General features: G+C 43.1%; 1 protein-coding gene across 2 annotated transcripts in view; it reads right to left on the reverse strand.

The window, feature by feature from the left end:
• Positions 1-22132, reverse strand: part of XPO6 (exportin 6) — a 96974-nt gene extending 74842 nt beyond the window's left edge. Inside the window, exons 1-4 of one of the 2 annotated variants that reach the window (XM_073636559.1) lie at positions 21884-22130; positions 21074-21251; positions 13046-13136; positions 6419-6531 (exon numbers count right to left, since the gene is read on the reverse strand). In XM_073636559.1, coding sequence (XP_073492660.1) covers positions 6419-6531; positions 13046-13136; positions 21074-21076 — 207 coding nt within the window. In that variant the 5' untranslated portion in view covers positions 21077-21251; positions 21884-22130. Of the gene's footprint in view, positions 1-6418; positions 6532-13045; positions 13137-21073 lie in introns of both variants that reach the window. The other variant, XM_073636560.1, reaches the window with a different exon arrangement.
• Between the last annotated feature and the right edge of the window lie 201 nt (positions 22133-22333).

Consider the following 22333-nt stretch of genomic DNA (forward strand, 5'->3'; position numbering starts at 1 on the left):
TGCAGCCAAGAAAGGAGATCATGCGGACAGACTTTGTGAGTTCACTCTGCCTGACTAACGCGTGTCCAGACCAGTTGAGGTCTGGGACCTTGTTAGTCAACCTTTAATGGGGGAGAAATGTGACAGACTCACCCGGGACAGAGGCTATTGGAGGGGACTGCATGTGAGCCTCTTGCCAACAGATTATGGGCCCTGGATTTTAAGGGAACAATACTCTGCAAAGTGAATTAGAAATTCAGTCTGATCTGTACTAATTAGACTCAATCGTGTATATATTGTATGTTGTCTCATTCTGTTGTGGACTCTGCTGTGGTCATTTGGGATGTGTGTCCCTGAAGAGGGAGGGGGGATTCCTCCAGCAGCCCCCCTGCTAAGACCGATTCATACTGTTGGGACACATACTGTGAGGAGATGCTGGTGTCATCAACTCCAACTACCGGTCTTGTTCTCTGCTATAATGTGTTTAATGTAAATGAGTTTAGTCTGGCTTACCACAGCTTCTAAGGGTATTCCACACATTGTTGTTTGTTCTAATTAACCCTGTGTTGATGTTTATGGTAATGTGTATTGAATAGTCACCTAGTCTGGGTAAATAATTTAGTAAACTAGCTCATGTTAATTAGGTTACAGTTGTATTGTTAGAGGAGGTTCCAACAGCATATAAAGTCTTGTAATTTTGATTCTAAATTAAAAAAATAGAATATGTTAGCAACTAAGCAAGTCTCGTCTTGTTTTATGCTTGGGAGCGGTTGGAATATCTGATATCTGTATCCAGACTACAAGGAAGTGGTATACTGACGGAAGCACTCAAGTGGAGTGTGGGACGTTCCGTTACATCTCCCCCCCCCCCCCCCCCCGTGCTATCTCGCAATCTACCCAACATCCCCCCCAGAGGAGGCCCTGAAGGACTCATGTGAACTAATTGTTTAACCTGCTAATGTTTTCATTTACAGGGACCCCCGGGGTTCTTCCTCGATTTTTACTACTGCTGTGGCAATTTGGTTTTGCACATATCTGATGCTGATGTGCTCTTTATGCCGAACGGGTTTTCTGGATAGCTCGCACCTGGTGCTGTGCCACTTTCCCTCAAATAGGCCCACTCCTTGGAGTTATGTCCCACATTTGGGACCCCACGCTACTCGCTGGCCTCCACTCTATTCTTGGCCTGAAGGCCGAGTGGAGATCCCCGACTAATAGTGGCTGGTTATGTTGGAATGCCCTTATGGCAAAGTTATTGTACGTTTTGATGGTTTTATGTTTTCTAGGTTTTTACTTTTGTTCTTTATTTTCTCACCACTCCTTGATTCTTGGATCAAGCACTTGCAGGTCTCTCCCCCATCCCGACGGGGACCTTGGACGTCTGCACAACTCCTGTACATCATGGCTTCCCTGAAAGTGGTGTCGTACAATGTCCGTGGCCTAGGATCACCTAATAAACATAGTAAGTTATGGCTCGAGACAAAACGCTTGGGGGCACAGGAGACACTTTTGCACTGACTCGGTCCCCCGCCTCCCCACCCGCTTGTATAATCAATGGTTTCTCAGTAACTCTTCGAGCTCTAAAATCAAGTGGGGTTGCCATAGCTATACATAAACAATGATGGATCAACTTGCTGACTCTAATGGCAGATACATTTAACTTAAAAAAGGTACCATTTTTAGGTCGTAAATTCACTTTTGCAACTGTGTACGCACCGAACACTCAACAGCTCACTTTCCTAGACTCCTTCCTAGATTCCCTCTCCACCTTTAGGGAGGGCCAACTGATCTTGGGGGGGATTTCAGCCCGGACCCGCAGATGGACACGTCTACGGGCCACTCTACCCACTCATTTTCTTTCCTTAAGCACTTCAGAAAATCTCTACACTCCCACCATCTTGTAGACTACTGGAGAGTACTCCATCCCACCGATAAAGCCTTAAGCTACTATTCGGCTACTCACACTGTGTATACCCGAATAGATATGCTGCTGATGGATCAGTTCTCTCTGGAGACCCTTTCTAGTGCATCGATCGGATCTATCACCATTTCGGATCACACCCCAGTATCCCTTTCTATACATCCCCTGTCCTCTGACACAAAGTCATGGATTTGGCGCCTGAATGAAATATCTTAGATGATGAGGTGATGAAAAGCGCATATCAGAGAGTCTATTTCCCTGTACTTTGTCTAGAATTTAACGAATGATGTGGGGCTGGCATCCATCTGGGAAGGGCATAAAGTGGTGGTCAGAGGAGAGTTCATATCTCACTGCTCAAGACTAAAAAAAGTATGTGAAGGGGACCCACAAACCCTCCTTACAAAAACCAACTCAAACAAACATTGTATGACCCCGGAGCTGACTGCAGAACTCCAATCTCTCCATTTGGAGCTTGCCAATCTACTCGATACCCGGATATGGGCATGCTTATGCTATATCTCTCACAAATTTTATGAGTTTGGGAACAAGTGCGGGTGACTGCTTGCCAGGGCTCTCAAGAGACAACAGGCCTCGGGCCATGTCCATAAACTCCATATCACGACAGGTTCCCAGATAGTCCACTCCTCTAAGATTGTGGCTACCTTTCGGGACTACTATGCCCAGCTCTGCCATCTCCCCGACACACTGCCTGGCTCAACGGTAGATCAGGGACAGTATAAATGCAATATCTGGCAGGAGCTCAAACTTCTCAACTCACTGCCCAAGTTAGCAAACAATTTGGGATGCCTATCACCCAGACAGAGTTGGAGACTAGTAAAAGAGCTCCCAAAGAGGAAAAGCCCAGTACCTGATGGATATACAAACGCTTATTACAGTGCCTTCCTCCCTTTGTCTAATCCATTGTGCGTCTACTTTAACGCATTAGCCTCGGTACTGCTATACTGAAAGAGTGATTACTGGCCCATATCACTGTGCTCCCTAAAGAAGGGAAAGACCATGCTGCCCCTAGCAGCTATAGACCAATCTCACTTCTCAACACCGATATCAAAATACTGGCAAAGATTTTAGCTAACAGTCTTAAACCCATAATGTCAAACTCATCTATAATACATCCAGACCAGACTTGCTTTATCACTGGGAGGTAACCTATGCATAATTCTAACCGTGCTGTCCTATTGATCCAATGGGCACAAGCACAGACTGACCATCCACCCTGTCTCCTGCTTTCTACTGACGCTGAAAAGGCGTTTGACAGGGTGGATTGGGTATACCTTCAAGCTGTTTTGACTAGACTGAGACTTGGCCCCAACATGCTCTCCTGGATAGCTTCGCTCTATGGCTCCCCTGAGGCCCGAGTTAAGGTGAACAGGGTCATTTCAGACACCTTCCCTATCCAGAACGTAACTAGACAGGGATGCCCATTGTCCCCCCTTATTTTCCCTCTCTCCCTGGAACCACTGCTCAATAAGATTCACTTGAATCCAAATGTTAAAAGGTTTTTGTGTCGGGCCAAGGGAGCATAAATTGTCCGCCTACACGGAGGATGTCCTGTTCTATGCGGCTGACCCATTGTTTTCTCTCCCCAACATAAATCGCCGAACTACAGAGTTTCAGCTTACTCTCAAAATCAATTATAATAAAATAGGAAAGTCTATCTTTAAATATCCCCTCGAGCTTGCGTACACGGTTGCAATCCTCATTCTTCTTCACCTGGTGCCACACTCAACTGAAATATCTGGGTGTACATCTTACCCTCCTCTTTGCTCCCAGCTTTATAACAGTAATTACGCCCCGCTACTCTCCACTATAAAGCTGGGCCCGAGAGACCTTCTCGTGGATGGGCCGAGTCAGTGTGTTAAAGATGAATGCGTTACCCCGAATCCTGTTCCATCTTCAAATGGTGCCTCTTTACCCAAGTCTTTTTCGATCCTTAACAGTATTTTCCTAAAATATATCTGGCATGACAGAAGCCCACGTTTGGCTCTTCATACCCTGCAGAGACCTAAGCAGCTGGGAGGCCTGGGCGTCCCAGATATACGCAAGTATTATGAGGCAATTGCTCCGCAACAGGTATTGGATTTGCATCATGGGGTGTCCACTAAGGTGTGGGTATCTTCAGAAAAATTCTTGGCTGGCCGCAACCCATCTCATGCACCATGGGTACCCTGGGAACATAGAGGATTGTCTGAATTTGGATGGCAGATAGCAAGGCGAGATGCAGTAGGTTCATCCAAGACCGGGGACTAATCCCACAGGATGCACTTAGAGCTCAACATGGTAGCTTCCCCTTAGAAGATTGGAGATATAGACAGCTTCAACATTTTACACGCAGTTTACCTCAAACTATACACTCCCCTACCTCCTCCACTCCCTTTGAGAAGCTTTGAAGGTCAGCCAATCCAATCACACATTCCAGATCTGTACTGTATGAGATTATGCAAGGGCTGGAACCCAAGGAGAAGCCAATATACACTTGAGAATGAGAAAGAGACCTGCAACATGAGTTTACTGAACAACTTGATCATATATACCGCCTTACTCATTCTAGCTCTGTTGACATGAAAATGCAAGACAATGAGTTCAAATTTTTGACTAGATGTTATAGAGTCCCCACCAAACTTGCTAGAATCTATACAGTTTCCTCGGATGCTTGTTGGCAGGACTGCATGCATAGGGGTACTTTTTACACATCTGGTGGGAATGCCCCAAGTTACAACCCTATTGGTAGGACATCAGAACCCAAATAAATATCATCTTGAATACAGATCTCCCTGACTCCCCAATGGGGTTCCTTCAGGTCCCCACCATCCCTTTACCGAAAATTGTTGCTGCCCCACCTTCTGAATGCGGCTAGGCAGTTGAACCTGTCTATTGGAAAAGGAGCCAAATTCCAAGCCGCTCAGAATGGATTCGTCTTGTGAACGATATTATGGCTGCAGAGGAATGGATGGCAACATGTAAGGACAGATACGACAAGTATTAAGGGGGTTGGGCCACTTGGATTCATTATGTTGATGAGGCCCAGACAGACAACCAATGGGTACCAGTTCCGTGGGAGAAGTTTAACAATCAGAAGTGCTTTAGACTTGCCTTGATCCTCTGAGATATTTGATATAGGACTGCTCATACGTCACAGTAGAGTGCTCTTTTTTTTTTTATTTTGGTTCAAATATTTTATGTTCCCTTTATCTATCTGCCCTTTGGGCTCTAGTTTTTCTGCCCAATTTTGTGGTGTTTGCTCATCATTGACGTTAAGTTTGGATGTAGGGCCAGAGACAAAATATTGTTGATATCGTTCATATGCTTCCACGACCACCAAGTAGACGGCTCCGTCTCTAGCACCCTCTATGTTGGATGGCAATTTGGCCCTTATGTTATGTACACTGACCAATGCCCACTTGGGTTGTTTTGCTTTTCCTTTTTTGTTGTCTGCTTTATTTTGTTGCCATCGTCTTTTTGATTGTTTTGTCAAAATTACAAAAAAAAAAAAAGGAAATTGGGGTAGGAATACATCTGAATATGTACAAAAGACATATTAATGCGGACCCCCACCCTCCCTGCACACGTTTTGTCTTTCCAAGCATTCCACCATCCTCTAACACATTTGGACCTTTTTTTTTTTTTTTTTTTTTTTTTATACCATTTTCCCACTGTACTTTCTAGATTCTTGCCTAGGACAGAATGGCATATTGGTTGCCCACAGCCTCTTGGGATACCCACATCACACATCCCAGAAGGCCTCAGGGTACTTTGCGGAACCGGCACTACAGTGTGTCATCATGGAGCTGGTTGACTCTTTCTGGTTCTTGCAGCCCACTCTCTGATGACGCACTGTGGACCAAATGGATCATCGGGGGCCAGCAAGAACCTGGAAGAAACAACTAGCTCTGCCAGATACCTACAGAGAACCACAATCACTTGGCACGCAAGTACGTTTTTGTAAACAACCCAGTGAAAACGTTAAGGCGATGGTGATGTTGGTAGTAAAAGAGCGGGAGGTGATTGCTCACAATTAACCTATAATTAATATTTCTAATTGGCCTTGTCATTTGACCAGAGTTCTGTAGGAGAAGGAGACACCAGCTACAGGAGTAAATAATGAGCACCTCTGTGTCAATTTCCCTGTGACACCTAAAAAAACCAGCTACCACTGCCAAAGATCGCAGCTGAGCCTAGGTGTGGTCAACTGTCGATTGACCCACCAAGTGATTGGTAATAGGAGGGTGGCTTTGCTAATAGCCATGGCCCCTATTACATCACAGTTTCCTTCTGTGGTCCAAATGCAAACACCAAGCCAAACCAAATGCAAGGGTTAACAGTTTGGCTGACCGGATTTACAGGTACTTTTTGCATGCCAATAATAAAAAAAAAAAAAAAAAAAAAAAAAAAAAAACACACTAAAAGCAAACAATTTCAATATTCTCGTGCAACTTTGGACACTGCAATACTTTTTTCTATAAAACAATTTAACTACACTTTATTATCCTATGACCTTACCTCAAAGACGCTGAGGCTGTACATCAACACATAATCATTGTGTGAGCTGGACAGGAAGTAGAAGCAGAACCTCCAGGCTCCAAGCTGCTGAGCAAAATTATTCAGCAAAGCCTCTGTAAAGAGAATTTGAAACGTCAACAATACAACTTTACTGCATTCTCTAAAACACAAAGTCTTAAAAAATAAAAATAATAATAATTCTCTTTTATTTTTCGTACATTATGTGGATCTACTGTGCCCCTATCGGAGCCTTCACAAAAAGTCTCAGGGGTCCTTACCGCAGAGTCCTTTAGTTTCAGAACACACCATGGGCCTCATTAAAATAGCGTAGAACTACACAAAAGGGTTTAAGCTGATTGCTACAACTTTTAATAAGGAATAATCCAAATGGATGGTTTTGGCAAAACAGACCAAGCCCATTTTTTCCTCATTAATACCCTGAGGATTTTAATTGCTGATAAAAAGGAAGTAAATTGAAACCACCAACCATGATAATATTTAGTTTAAAAAAAAAAAAAAAAAAAAAGACACAATCGCTCTCTCCTCAGCCCTGATGAAGAGGGATTGTTAACTCTGAAACATGGTAGACTTTGCTATATTGCAGGAAGACATTTGCTTTTGACTTCATGCTGTAATATGCATGAAGAGATTAGGGCTGCAACTAACGATTTTTTTCATAATCGATTAGTTGGCCGATTAATCGGTTAATAAACTTTAAAAATAAGTGTGGTGTATAATTTAGTTAATATGTAAAGTTTAAAAATTTGTATTATATTTATATTTATTCTTAAATATCTCTATGCAGTGGTAAATATAAATAACCAACTATATGGTTAGGGAGCAAAATCTCTAATCCACTCTGAGAATAAACAGACAGAAAAGAGATATACTGTATATACTATTAGAGGTGATATACTGTATATGCTATTAGAGGGTATATACTATTAAAGGGTGAATCTGGTAAATATCATCAGACTCAGATATCAAATTTTTTTATTTAAAAAACAATGTCTAACGTCAAAAAAAAAAAAAAAGTAATTTTAAAAACGGGAAAATTTGGAAATAATTGAAAATTCCTTTGACCAAGAAGTTTTCTGACAGTGTGTGTGGTTTTCGTTCAGAAAATACATTAATTTTAAAAACAGAATGTTAAAAACAAGTGAAAATTTCAAACATTCTTTCATTCAGCGAATGTACAAAGATTTTTAGTCTGAAAATTGATCCGTGTGGCCAGCATAAGGCTCGGTACACACCTATGCAGTTTGCTTTTGATCTGTTTCTGCAGTGCTTTTGGCTGTGCGTTTTGATTTTTGCGCATGTGATTTTGCTGCGATTTGTGTTTTTGCATTATTTTTTGGCCAATTTGTTGTTGGTCAATTAAAAAACACAAAATTGCTGCAAAATTGCATTACATGCTTTTCTGCAGCTTCTCCATTGAAGTATATTGAACCAAAAAGCACCGTTTTGCATTAAAAAAAAAAAAGTCCCTGACCCTTTCCAAATAAGCAGCGGCTGAAAAAAGCATAGATGTGAACGTGTCCCATAGGAAACCATGTAAATGAACTGAAGTGTGTTTCTGTAAAAAACACATAGATGTGAAACAGGTCTAAGACGTTTATTAACATAATGGGGTTTAAAAAAAAAAAAAAACTAAAATTAGCCCTTTATAGTACAAAAAAAAGCTAATAAATCACTACTGTAAGGGGGTTATTTTTTTTATTGTAGAACTGTGAAAGTAATATTTACAGTAGCAATTATTTGCTCTTTTTGTACTATAAAGGGCTAATTTTATTTTTTTTAACCCCATTATGTTACCTGGCCGATTAATCGATTATGAAAATAGTAAATCGATTAGTTGTTTCAGTATATATATATATATATATATATATATATATATATATATATATATATATATATATATATATATATATATATATATATATACACACACACACACACACACACGTCCATATATACTTGGACACAGGCAATTTTAGTTTTTTTCAGGTAATTACCAGAACATATTCAAGCTATAGTTCTATGGATATGGTCTGAAATTGCACACTCTCAGGTTTAATTTGAGGGTATGTACATTCAAAGCGGAGGAAGGGTTTAGGAATTACAGCTCTTAAGAATAGCCAACCCCCCCTTTTTTAAGGGACCAAAAGTAATCCCCCGTACACACGGTCGGACTTTGTTCGGACATTCCGACAACAAAATCCTAGGATTTTTTCCGACGGATGTTGGCTCAAACTTGTCTTGCATACACACGGTCACACAAAGTTGTCGAAAAATCCGATCGTTCTATACGCGATGACATAAAACACGTATGTCGGGACTATAAACAGGGCAGTAGCCAATAGCTTTCATCTCTTTATTTATTCTGAGCATGCCTGGCACTTTGTCCGTCGGATTTGTGTACACACGATCAGAATTTCCGACAACGGATTTTGTTGTCGGAAAATTTTATATCCTGCTCTCAAACTTTGTGTGTCGGAAAATCCGATGGAAAATGTGTGATGGAGCCTACACACGGTAGGAATTTCCGACAACAAGGTTCTATCACACATTTTCCGTCGGAAAATCCGACCGTGTGTACGAGACATAAGAGTACCCAACTTTTCATTTGAACAGTGTACGTTGGCATTCGATCGGTCTATCCAGATTTCATGTCAAAATTCCATCTGGAAGTTGCTCCTCTTCAATGCACTTGTTTTTGTTTGGACACTTATGTTCATTATTTGTCACAAACTTTTTGAACAATAGTACTTATCTCAATTTACAATTGTGTTTATTATTTGTTTTGATGTTATCATTTGAATATATCACTTATATGTTGCAGTGTGTTCACTATCTTTTTAGTTTTAACTTGCCATCAGTGATATATTGCCACTAGTCCTTGAATTGTGTTTCAATACAACCCATGTGATATAGTGGGTTTACACTCATCATATCTTCACATATCACTGTGTGCTGGTGACTCGTAGACATTTCTATATATTTAGTTACACCAAAAGTAATTGGACAATTGAACCAAAAGCCGTTTCATGGCCAGGTATGTGCTACTCCTTCGTTATTTCTTCAATTAAAGCAGAGTTCCACCCAAAAGTGGAACTTCCGCTTTAAGGAATCCTGAAAAAAGGGGGGAGGGGGGGTGTTGGAAGCGGGGGTACCTACCTTTTATTAAAAGTCAGCAGCTACACTTTTTGTTAATAAACACAAAAACAGCTGGAACTCCTCTTTAAGCAAGTAAAAGGTTTGGAGTCAATTCTAAGTGTGGTATTTGCATATGGAATCTATTGCTGTGAACCTACATTATGTGTTCAAAGGAGCCGTCCGTGCAAGTGAAACAGGCCATTTTAAGGCTTTAAAAACAAATTCAGATAGCAGCAACATTAGGAGTGGCCAAATCAACAGTTTGGTACATTCTGAGGAAATAAGAATGCACTGGTGAGCTCAGCAACATAAAAAAGGCCTGGACGTCCACAGAGGACAACAGTGGTGGATGATTGCAGGATTCTCTCTATGGTAAAGAAAAACCCATTCACAACATCCAGACAAGTGAAGGACACTCTCCAGGAGGTGGGCGTATCATTGTCAGTCTACAATCAAGAGAAAACTTCACGAGAGCAAATACAGAGGGTTCACCACAAGGTGCAATTTATTCATAAGCCTGAAGAATAGAAAAGCCAGATTAGACTTTGCCAAAACACATCTAAAAAAGCCAGACCAGTTCTGGAAAAGCATTCTTTGGATGGATGAAACTAAGATTAATCTGTACCAGAATGACGAGAAGAAAAAAAAAAAAAAAAAAAAAAAAAAAAAGTGTGGAGAAGGCTTGGAACAGCTCATGATCCAAAGCACACAACATCGTCTGTAAAACATGGTGGAGGCAGTGGGATGGCATGGGCGTGCATGGCTTCCAGTGGCACTGGGTCATTGATGATGTGACAGAAGACAAAAGCAACCGGATTACTTCTGCAGCATTTAGAGATACAGACATACGCCACTTTTAAGTACACAATGGGGTTTATTTACTAAAGCGGGAAAGTGCAAAATCAGGCTCACTTCTGCATAGAAACCAATGAGCTTCCAGGTTTTATTACCAAAGCTGGGGTTAGAAGCTCATTGGTTTCTATGCAGAAGTGAGCCTGATTTTGCACTTTCCAGCTTTAGTAAAGGAGGTCTTACGCCTTCACAGTATTTGCCACTGCGTAGCACACCGTAAAAAAATGTTTTGGTCCTATTTCAGCTGTTTACTTCCATGTTTGCGGTGTAAGGCCTAAAAGATAGTCTCCTTGCAGCTGGCCCTTTATTGCTCCCACAAGTAGAAAGGAAACATCATAGCGTATTACCATAAAAACTTTAACTGTTTATTAATACAGATATAAACGTGCTCACATTTAGTCTGTTAATACAGAGCTTATAATAAAAGATGGCTCCAGATGACGTCCCAGTAACGAAACGCGTAGGTCAGGGCAAACAGCATCATTGCATCACTTTCGGTTTCGAGCCGTGGAACGCAAACCGTCTCGGCTTCCTGTTTTTTTATCCAAAGCTCTGTATTACACACTAAATTTTAATACAAAGATGTAGACGTACAAACAGTTAACGTTTTTATGGTAATACACTATGGAGAGGCTTCCTTTCTGCATGCGGGAGCAATAAAGGGCCAGCTGCAAGGAGAATATCTTGGGCCCCACACCGCAAACACGGAAGTAAACAGCTGAAATCGGACCAAAAAGTTATTTTCCCGTGTACTACACAGTGGCAAATACTGTGAAGGCGTAATGACTCCTTGTGGGGTGAATGATTCCGGTGAGTGAATTTCTTATGGGGCATCTTTAAGAAGCACCGAATAGCGTTTCTGAAGAGCACCTGTCAATTTATTTTTATTTTTGCGATATTTGGACTTTTCAGTGCACCAGCACTTTCTCATCAGAGGACATTACACATGTTTTATGCTTGTTATACGAGTACTATCACAGCAGATAATCGGTTTGCACCAGCACTTTCTTATCAGAGGACATCATATATGTTTTATGTTTGGTGTTATATATGATCATTATCACAGCAGATAATTGGTTTTAGTATTGTGGTTTCTGCACAGGAGGAATAATAATCACTCAGATCATTTGCACATTTATTTTGCATTATTTGCACAGTTATTATATCAGGAATTCACTAGTAAAGGATTTAAAAATACCCCTACATCAGAACAGCGCCACGCCTACCCCCTGTTTTTCATTTTCTTCTATTTCCACTCCGGTGGATTTATTGGTAGAGGCTGTAGTTCTCCTCGTTTGAATCGCTCCATAAGCACGGGAGTTCATATATATATTTTTACTCCCATTCATGAATTAGCCTTTCAAGGACAGAGTAGATACATAAAAGCTTTTTGTAAAAGCAGAATCAGGCAGGACTTCGCTACAAAGTTTGTTAAAATCCACATTGATCACCCAGAGGAAGATGTTTTTTCCCCCTCAACAAAAGTGGCAGTTACTCTTTAAGCTGGTCAATAATAACATTTGGATTAGCTTTTTCAACAAAATAGAAAAGAAAAAGAAAAAAAATAAATAAGTATTAAAAAAAAAAAAAAAAAAAAAAAAAAAAAAAAAAAAAAAGGGGTGAATTGAATGGTCAAGCCACTATTTTGGGTCAACTACTAGGCAAATGAGAAGAAACTGTTCAAATCAGGTGGAATATCAAATCGCTTTCTATTACGCGACTTGACCACATCCCCCTGAACAGCCATTCACTGGGAAGGCCAGTGTGCTGCTGCTGCTTCTCCTTCCCCCAGCTCTTATGCAGCTGAGAACAAGAGGGAATGCGATCACTTATAAACAAAAGGGGGGAAAAAAAAAAGTACTTTAAAAATAAATAAATAATATTATATATACACACACACCTATACACAAATGTTTTGCCTTCCATTTCTAATTTAAACTGAATGGGTTGTTTTACAATCACTTTAAGATGCCCCCTTCTAACCGGGCAAAGCTTTGTGGTTTCTAATGTAGGACCTCCTTTAGGTAGAAAACATGCATAAAAACAGAACTCCATTTAAAAACAGATCAATACAGGCAATCCCCAAGTTATGAACAGGTTAGGGACGCAGAACGACAGAGACGTCGTTTTCCGATGTTCTGTCAAGTAGCCGCGCATGCGCAGATGTCGTTTTCAGACGTTTTCCGCTGTGCCCGCGCACGCACAGAACGTCACGCCGCCACCCGTTCGTAAGTAGGAGTCGTTCGCAAGTTGGAGGTTCGTAACTCAGGGACCTCCTGTATACACTTTTAGCACAAAATGAGTACCTGATATCTAAAGAATAGGACAGCTGGGCATTTCCAATTATCAGGTCTGATCAGGTCAGAGATAAATGGCAACTTGGCTAAGCTAAATCCTACAATTGACCAGGCCTGCTCTTCTCTTACACCCTGCCCTTGGGCAATGTCCACATTACAAAAAGACTAAAAGCGTTTTTGAGGCACATCGGCAGCCCTCCATCACCAAGCACAGCGGACACCCAAATCCTAACACATGGCCGCAACTTCACAATTAAATTTACACTGCAAAATACATCTGAATTGTATAACATGGCACATGCCTTCCAACTGATTCTCTTACCAATTTCTCTTTTCCGCTCATTGGAGGTGCTTGTGTGAAAGAATTCTGTCATAAGACTCTCCAGGGCTCTCAGCGAGGCCTCTTCTGACGCCTGCACACAGAAAAACAATGGGCAATTTGAACATGAATCATCTTATGAAAAGAAGGCAAGTTAAAAAATACATTAAAAAAACCCACACACTACGAAAAAACTAAAACGATAGTGGATATAAAAAAAGTCTACACACTCCTGTTAAAATGTCAGGTTTCTGTAAAAAAAAAAAAAAAAAAAAAAAATGTATATATGCAAGGGATCGTCATCGATCCGATCCGCGGAGGTTGATCCATACGGGACACCCGCGATCCACGGAGCGCTCTGTGGCCTTGGAGCGCTCTGTGGCCTCGGCCATAGGAAAGGCCGCGGCTTCGGCCTAGCTCCGGAGCGGCGGCCGTTTAGCACGTGATCGCTCTGTCAAATGACGGAGCGATCACTTGTAACAAACTGGCGTCATGTCATGACGCCAGTTTCTCTCTCCCCTCTGTGTACTGATCTGTACAGTGGAGGGGAGAGATCGGATGGTAGCAGTGCCAATACTCTGCAATGCTCTGCCAATACCCTGCCAATAGGGAGGTTGTGGATATTACAGTGGGGGAGATTTTTTTTTTGTTGATCCGAAAATGATCCGAACCGTGAGTTTTTTGATCCGTTGCACCCCTAATATAGAGAGATAGATATATAATTCAGAACTTTTTCCACCTTTAATGTGACCTATAAACTGTACAACTCAGTTGAAAAAATAAAGTGAAATATTTTAGGGGGGGGGGGGGGGGGGGGGATAGAAAACTAAAATAATGTGGTTGTGGTGCACATCCTCTTATACTGGGGATGTAGCTGTGTTCAGAATTAAGCAAAAACATTCAAACTCATGTTAAATAGGAGCCAGTACACACCTGTCATCATTTAAAGTGCCTCTGATTAACCCCAAATAAAGTTCTGCTGTTCTAGTAGGTCTTTCCTGACATTTTCTTAGTCACATCCTACAGCAAAAGCCATGGTCCGCAGAGATCTTCCAAAGCATCAAAGGGATCTCATTGTTAAAAGGTATCAGTCAGGAGAAGGGTACACAAGAATTTCAAAGGCATTACATATACCATGGAACACAGTGCAGACAGTCATCAAGTGGAGAAAATATGACACAACAGTGACATTACCAAGAACTGGAAGTCCCTCCAAAATTGATGAAAAAACGAGAAGAAAACTGGTCAGGGAGTCTGCCAAGAGGCCTACAGCAACATTAAAGGAGCTGCAGGAATATCTGGCAAGTACTGGCTGTGTGGTACATGTGACAACAATCTCTCGTATTCTTCATATATCTGATCTATGGTGTAGATTGGCAAGACTGAAGCCTTTTCTTACGAAGAAAAACATCCAAGCCGGGGTAAAGTTAACAAAAACTCATCTGAAGTCTCCCAAAAGCATGTGGGAAAATGTGTTATGGTCTGATGAAACCAAGATTAAACTTTTTGGCCATAATTCCAAAAGATATGTTCTGCGCAAAAACAACACTGCACATCACCAAAAGAACAGCATACCCACCGCGAAGCATGGTGGTGGCAGCATCATGCTTTGGGGCAGTTTTTCTTCAGCTGGCACAGGGGCCTTAGCCAAGGTAGAGGGAATTATGAACAGTTCCAAATACCAGTCAATATTGGCACAAAACCTTCAGGCTTCTGCTAGAAAGCTGAACCTGAAGAGGAACTTCATCTTTTAGCATGACAATGACCCAAAACATACATCCAAATCAACAAAGGAATGGCTTCACCAGAAGAAGATAAACGTTTTGGAATGGCCCAGCCAGAGCCCAGACCTGAATCCAATTGAAAACCTGTGGGGTGATCTGAAGAGGGCTGTGCACAGGAGATGTCCTCGCAATCTGACAGATTTGAAGTTTTTGCAAAGAAGAGTGGGCAAATATTGCCAAGACAAGATGTTCCATGCTGATAGACTCATACCCAAAAAGACTGAGTGCTGTAATAAAATCAAAAGGTGCTTCAATAAAGTATTAGTGTAAGGGTGCGCACACTTATGCAACCATATTAATTTATTTTTACTTCCCCTCCACCTAAAAGATTTCAGTTTGTTGTTCAACTGAGTTGTACAGTTTATAGGTAACATTAAAAAAGTGGAAAAAGTTCAGAAATTATTTATCTTTGTCTCTTTTTTTTTTTTTTTTTTTTTACATCACAAAAACCTGACATTTTAACAAGGGTTTGTAGAGAGAAATATATATCTTTAATTGGACCTGGCGGGGGTTACTTACCATAACTGAAGAGTGGAAAATCTGAAAAAAAGGTACCCATAACTCTCCTGTCAAACCACCCCTTCCCAAAGGTTACCATCACTTATCTCCTTGGAATGACAGCTAGCCGGCGGTCAAGCTGAATCACTGGCTCCAATGCTTTCTGAACAAATGACCCACAACATGCTTGCTGCAGGTAAGTGACTGCAAGTACAAGTCCAAAAATAGGCCACTAGCTTTTTTTTTTTTTTATATATAATAGTGGGAAGCGCAGCCCATGTATTTCTATCATGGTAAGATTCCCTCAATAATGAAATCTTGACTAAGCAAATTATTTGGATTCAGCAAAACTCTGGGCAATGGTAGGGACCAAAAAAAAAAAAAAACAAACAGTTGGTCTCATGTTCACATTCAATTGTCTTCAAAGGGCACCCGAGCCAAGCCACAGCTCCGTGTATCCATTCAGACAGGGAGCTGTGGTTTGGCCCCGCCCTCTCTCTCTACTCATTGGCTAACTGACTTTGATTGACACCAATGGTGCCGCTGCTGTGTCTTAGCTAATAAGGAGAGAGGCCCAGGCGGCTGAGACACTTGTGGATATCGCTGGATCAAGAGAGACCTCAGGTAGGTATTAAAGGGGCTGATGGACACAGAAGGCTTTTATCTTAATGCATTAAGATTAAAAACCTTCCGCCTTAAGGCTGGGTTCACACTGCTGCGGTGGCAGACATCGTATGTGATTCGCAGCGCACTGCTGTTCACATCACATGCGATGTCTGTGCTGTGCGATATCAGCCATACAGATAGTATGGCTGATATCGCACCGCATTCGGTCCAAACTCGCACAGGACCCTTTTTTTTGTTCGGACCAGAATCTGATCGCATGGGTGTTCACACCTGTGCGATCCTAAAATGTCCGAATTGTCAGTTCGCAGTGCGATATGCGGGCTGAACTGGGGGTGTCATTAACATTGTATGACACTCCCCAGCAGTTCGCATATGGCAGTGTGAACTGCCGTGCGAGTTGGTGCGATGCGGGAACCCGCAGTAAATTCGCTGCGTTCCCGCACCGCAGCAGTGTGAACCCAGCCTTACCACCACTTTAAATCAGTGGCCAGCTTGAAGCCCAACTCCAGTGACAATTTCCCCCCCTAAGTTAGAACATCATCGAAAAGTGTCCCAATTTGGGAGATTTCTCTTTGCTCACATAATGAGAAATTGGGAGAAATACCCCCTCCTCAATAAAGAAAGTGAAAGCTTTAAAAACAGTTGTTCTAAAGTTCCAACTTTTGGATGGAGTCGTGCCATTTCATATGGCATACCTAAATTCTGACCTTGGATCGGTTCTTTTTAGACCTTCTGCTCACAGGCTGTCTCAAATGAAGACTGCTCAATAAACAGTGTACAACATACACAAATTGCATGTGATTTTGGCAGCACACAGGTGTGTCTATATTTATACCAACTCATATAGACATCAAGGCTGATTTAATAAAGGATTCAAGAACGTTTACACAACTGTGACTATTCAATTTTTCCAATCATGTGCAGATGAAATAAGTACATTTTCATGTCACATGATTAGATAACTGAAAGGGGTTGTAATGGTTCGTGTTTTTTCACCTTAATGCATCCTATGCATTAAGGTGAAAAAACACCTGGCGTTCACCGGCCCCCCAGCCCCCCCATTTTACTTACCTGAACCCCTTCATTCAGTCAGTGGGGACGCGCTGTCTTTCTCTCTATGGGCTCCTGGCTCTTCATTGGCTTCCACTGACAGCCATCAGCTACCGGTGCTGTCAATCAAATCCAATGACGCGGGCTCGAGTCCTGCATTCGGCCTCTATAGACGTCGAATGCTGGACTCGGGAGCGCGATTCTCCCAGGGGGTTATCTGATGTGGGGAGGAGCCGCTGGAGTTGCCGAGGGACCCCAGAAGAGCAGGTTCGAGGCCACTCTGAAAAACGAGCTGCACTGTGGAGGCAAGTATGATGTTTGTTATAAAAAAAAAAAAAAAAAAAAAAAAAAAAAAAAAAAAAACGTACCCTTACAATCACTTGAAGTGAAACTTCACACCATTTATTCTGCAAACATTCTCAAGTCCTTTAGTAAATCAGCCCCATTATTTCTATCTAATGAATAAGTAGGCAGCTACATCCTCCTAAAATGTTCCTCCAATGGTCTATGTAGAGATTAGTCGTGCTTACAACAAGGTGTAGTATTTACTCATTTCCTGCATGAATCATCCATGCTGAAGGTTGTAACAACTCTTTCAACCATTCAGATAGCAAATATAAAGAGAACCTATCCCTCCCAGACCTATAACAGCACCATGGTGGATATTTTTTAAAGGTTTAACTATTTTTCAACACATTATCCAGAAAGGCATGAAAAATACTGTTGAAATGGTATACCCAGCAAAGGGGTACAATAAAAGTTATTGATCATAAATGGCATTAAAGAGGGTTTACACATACTAGTTCCTCCAAATAATGTGCACCAGGCAGTATGAGGGATGTAGCAAGGCTCCACTAGTAACTGAAAGGGCACAAGGTCCAATAATAATAATTTTTGCTAATAAAAAATAGTCTGTCAGAAAATTTTGTAAATAAGTAATTTTTCTTCTTCACTGATAGGCGGCACCAACTTGTATCACTGATGGGGCAGCACTGATAATTAGCGGCCCGATGATCAGTACAGGTCTCCCCTGTGAGAAGATGCCACTGATCGACTCTCCTCTCCACACACTCTGTCAGTCAGTGTGAGGAGAGGAGAGCCGATTAACGACACTTCTGTGTTTACATGTGATTGGGCAAAGCTGATCATATGGCTAAAGAGCCACGTCATCGGCTCTTTTTACCAAGATCGGCGGTAGCATGATCACGATGAGACTGGGCGACGTCATATGACGTTGTCCCAGAACGAGAGGGGATCCCGCCCGCTGCAATTTGTCTATACGGCGGGCGGAAGGCTGTTAAAGAGAACCTGTCACTATAGGCCCTTTTCACATGAGAGGTCTGGCTGCAAAATGGACAGTTGGACCCAATCTGACCCTCCATTATCCTCTATAGAGCACCATGTGTAAACAGACTTGTGTCCATTTACCTCCAGGTCCAATCCGGCAAAAAAAAAAAAAAAATATACGGAAGGGGATCCGTTACCCTCTGGCTCACTCGGAGGGCAGTCAGGTGTAACGGACACAAGTCCGTTTACATTTGGCTGCCCATGGAGCAGAGCAGGCTGTGTCCATGCCCACTGTGCATAAGCAGAGCGGACCTGTACTCCGGCCGATTCGCTAAGCTCAGCAGGGGATCAGTGGTCAAATCCCATGCTGAGCAAAACCGGATATGGCCTGTGTGAAAGGGGCTTTAAGCTCAGTGTTGGTCTCAGTATAATTTTTCACTGAAATAATGACCTTCTCCCCTACACAATGATTGGTTGCTTAGGCCCAAGCCCTGAGGCATGTAATTAAGGAAAGTTCACATGCTTCTCATATGAGAGCATACCTGAAATTTTCAAAGGCTTCAAAAGTAAGGAAAAAAAATTAAAAAATAAACGTTGTTCCAGGACAAGAGGCAAGGAGGAACCTTTCAATGGGGACATCTGTTCCAAAGATGACTGTCTAAGAGGGGACTTACTTTGGGGTTTATTTACTAAAGCTGCAAAATCCGGCTCACATCTGCATAGAAACCAATCTGCTTCTAAGCTCAGCTTGTTCAATTAAGTTTTGGCAATAAAACCGGGAAGCAGATTGGTTTTCTTTGCAGAAGTGAGCCCGATTTTGCACTCTGCAGCTTTAGTAAATAAACCCCTTTGTGTCTTATGAACAGGAAGTGAAGGGAAATTTGCCCAGTGATATAGAGCATAAAATTACCTGGCACGGGATTAACCCTTCCCTTCTCCAAAACCAAAAGTTTTTGATGAAGCAAGGAATGACTGCAACCCCTGTCAGGTTTGCATTGTTGCCCACGTCCCACCAGGGAAGAATCTCTTTACTTCCAAAGACACAAACTAAATCCAGAGTAAATTCCCTCTTGGATAGTTGTAACCAGGACAGGTTCCACCACATTGGAAGATTTCCACTATATTCTTGTTTTGGATTTCCACTTTTTGTTCCACTGACAATGGTCACCAGGTCAAAGAGAGGAGGGAAATCTCCCCATCGGGGGAACGGACACAAAAAAAAAAAAAAGTTCAGATACACTTTTAGGAGACCCTTTTATAAATCCTATTATACGTGCAGTGATGTATTTTATGCAAGTTGTTTACCTGTAAAAGCCACCCTGGTGTAGTTATCCAATTATCCAAGAACCTTAAGACCCCTTTCACACTGGGGCGTTTTTTAGGTGTTTTGGGGGTAAAAATAGCACCTAAAAAACGCCTCCCCTGCAGCCCCAGAGTGATAGCCAGAGGGCTTTCACACTAGAGCGGTGCGCTTGCAGGACGTTCGAAAAAGTCCTGCAAGCAGCATCTTTCGGGCGGTGTATACACCGCTCCTCCACCTCCCCTGCCATTGTAAATCAATGGGCACTGCTGCCAAAGCGCCTGCAAAGCACTTCGGCAGCAGCATTTTGTGGGCGCTTTTAACCCTTTACTCGGCTACTAGTGGGGGGTTAAAAGCGCCCCGTTAGCGGCTGAAAAGCGCTGCTATAACAGCGGTAAAATTAGCGGCGCTTTACCGCTAACGCTCCCCCCCCAGTGTGAAAGTAGCCTAAGACTGCTCTTGGATGCCGCTATCTTGAATGCAACATCAGCAGCCCCAGCAGACTCACCTAAGTCACACTCTAGACAGCCGCTTACAAGGTGTAGTGGGCCACAAATGTGCCCCCCGACAGCTGCAAAAGGGCAGCACATAATATTCTGTATACAACAGAAAACCGTCCAAGACTTCAGACATACTAGAGACGATGACTGGAGCCTGCAGACCTGTAACATGGGCGTTTGGAGACTAAAACGGAAAATTGTATTAAAGCGGAGTTCCGCTTAAAAAAAAAAAAAATTAAAAAAGCTGCTGACTTTCAATAATCGGGCACTTACCTGTCCCAGGGTCCAGCGACGCAGGGGAACAAAGCCCTGCTCGTCTCCCCCTCCTCTCTGCGGCGCCGGCATTGTCATTGTGGTCGCTTCACAGCCGGGCACGCGCCGCGCTATGACTGGCCTGGCAATCATCTGGGACCTGTGACATGTGCCAGATGATTGCTGAGAGTGGGGGGGGGGGGGGGGAGAGAGAGGTGAACTGACTTCCGGCTCCGCAGAACCCGCGGGAGGAAGTGGGAGCTGGAACCCTCTTTTTAGAGGGTTTCCGCTCCCCGCCAAAAAAAAAAAAAATGACACGCCAGGGGTCACCTTCCCTTAAAGCAGAAGTTCCATTTTTGGTTGGAACTCCGCTTTAAATACTTTCCGTAATTTTCCTTTCTGTGACAGTGCTGACCAATCAGAAACGATATGGTTTGTCCCGGAAAAGAGCAGGGATTTTAAATCCCCCAACCACTGGACCAGCTACGGGGGTGAGGATAGCTTGGCAACCCTGGAGGCAAACACAGCTGGGATAGGGAGTGGGGAGGGTGTAAAATGTTAGTTCACCTTTACATTTTACTTTTGTACAAGTGAACTAACCCTTTAAATAAGGAGATCCAGCTAGTTATTTGTAAGCAGCTTCTAAAATTCTGTTCCAGATCGCTCCCCATCCAATCACACAGACCCCCCTCCACCCTCTCCCCCAAAACACATTATCATTAAATAAACTTACCATGGTTTTGCTTCTCGTCTCTCCTCCCGGGTCACTTGATGCCACCGTCACTTCCGCTGTTCATTTCAGACCACCTGCCAGCTGTGACCCCCACACCCCTTTTTCTGGACCAGCAATAGATAAAAATGGCACAAATCGCACTGACAGTGGCGGATGGTAGTCTGATGACTTATCCCATCTGAATCAAAACAAAATCTGATAAAATGTTGGCATGAACACCACCCCCTCCCCAGGGGGGGGCCACCCGGTGTCAGCCCAGGCAGGGCATGGGGAGCTATAGAGGGGTGTGGGAGACTGGCATGGAGAATTGATTACGGTCTGATCTATTGAGGGGGACGGTGTGCTGGAGGGGAGATTGGCATGCAAGATTGATTATGAATGTCTGATCTATATATACAATGTATCTATATATAAAATAAAATGGGGGGGGGGGGGGGGTAATAGATGAGGAAGGCTGCCGGGGTTAAGAATAAAATGCAAACGGGGCCGATGTGCACAAAGGGCAGATTATTGGCCCCCTACAAGTCTTGGGGGCCCGTGTTACCCCCAATGGGGTGTTGATGTGAGGGGGATGTCAGATCTATAGATAGGAGTGAATGGGGGGGGGGGGGCACATCCACTGAGGAGGGGTAGACTTCAGAATAAAGCCATATACATGGAGGATATGGTCACTATAGAGCAGAGCAGTGAATGGGCAGAGCTTGTATGGAGGGGACGAATCAGAATGGGGCTCAGTGGGAGGCCACAGGCAGATAATTGGCACATGTGCCCCTTGGGGCCCCTGTCAGTCTCAAGAAGAGGGGGCCACACCCTTGCTGGAGATGGAGGTCAAAGGTCAGCCTTCACCACTCCTCCGGGGGGGGGCTCTTTTCATCCGGTTCCGGTCCCGTCTGTAAAGGTAAAACAGGGAGGTGGGGGAGGAGTGCTCGTTTCCTCCAGTCGCCTCTTCCTCGTTAAATGACAGCGCCGTACTCCACAGCTCCACCGGAAGTCATCCTGGCCGGCCTGGGCACGGAGCCAATCAGATAACGGCGAGGGGCCCGGTCCTCCAATCGGCGAGCAAGGAAGTGTGCCGCCGCCATGCTGGTTGGGGAAAAGTCGCGTCCGGGTAGCCAATAGGCGAGGGGGATAGCGGCCGTGGTTGACATGTCACGTGACTCGCCGCCATGTTGGTAGAGGAATCGCCTGGCTGGAACACCTGACTGCGTTCAGTCACCGAGTTCTGCTGCTGGAATGGTTATCATTCCTGGAAGTAGAAGC

Source organism: Aquarana catesbeiana, linkage group LG06, assembly GCF_042186555.1.
Source record: "Aquarana catesbeiana isolate 2022-GZ linkage group LG06, ASM4218655v1, whole genome shotgun sequence".
Classification (NCBI taxonomy): domain Eukaryota; kingdom Metazoa; phylum Chordata; class Amphibia; order Anura; family Ranidae; genus Aquarana; species Aquarana catesbeiana.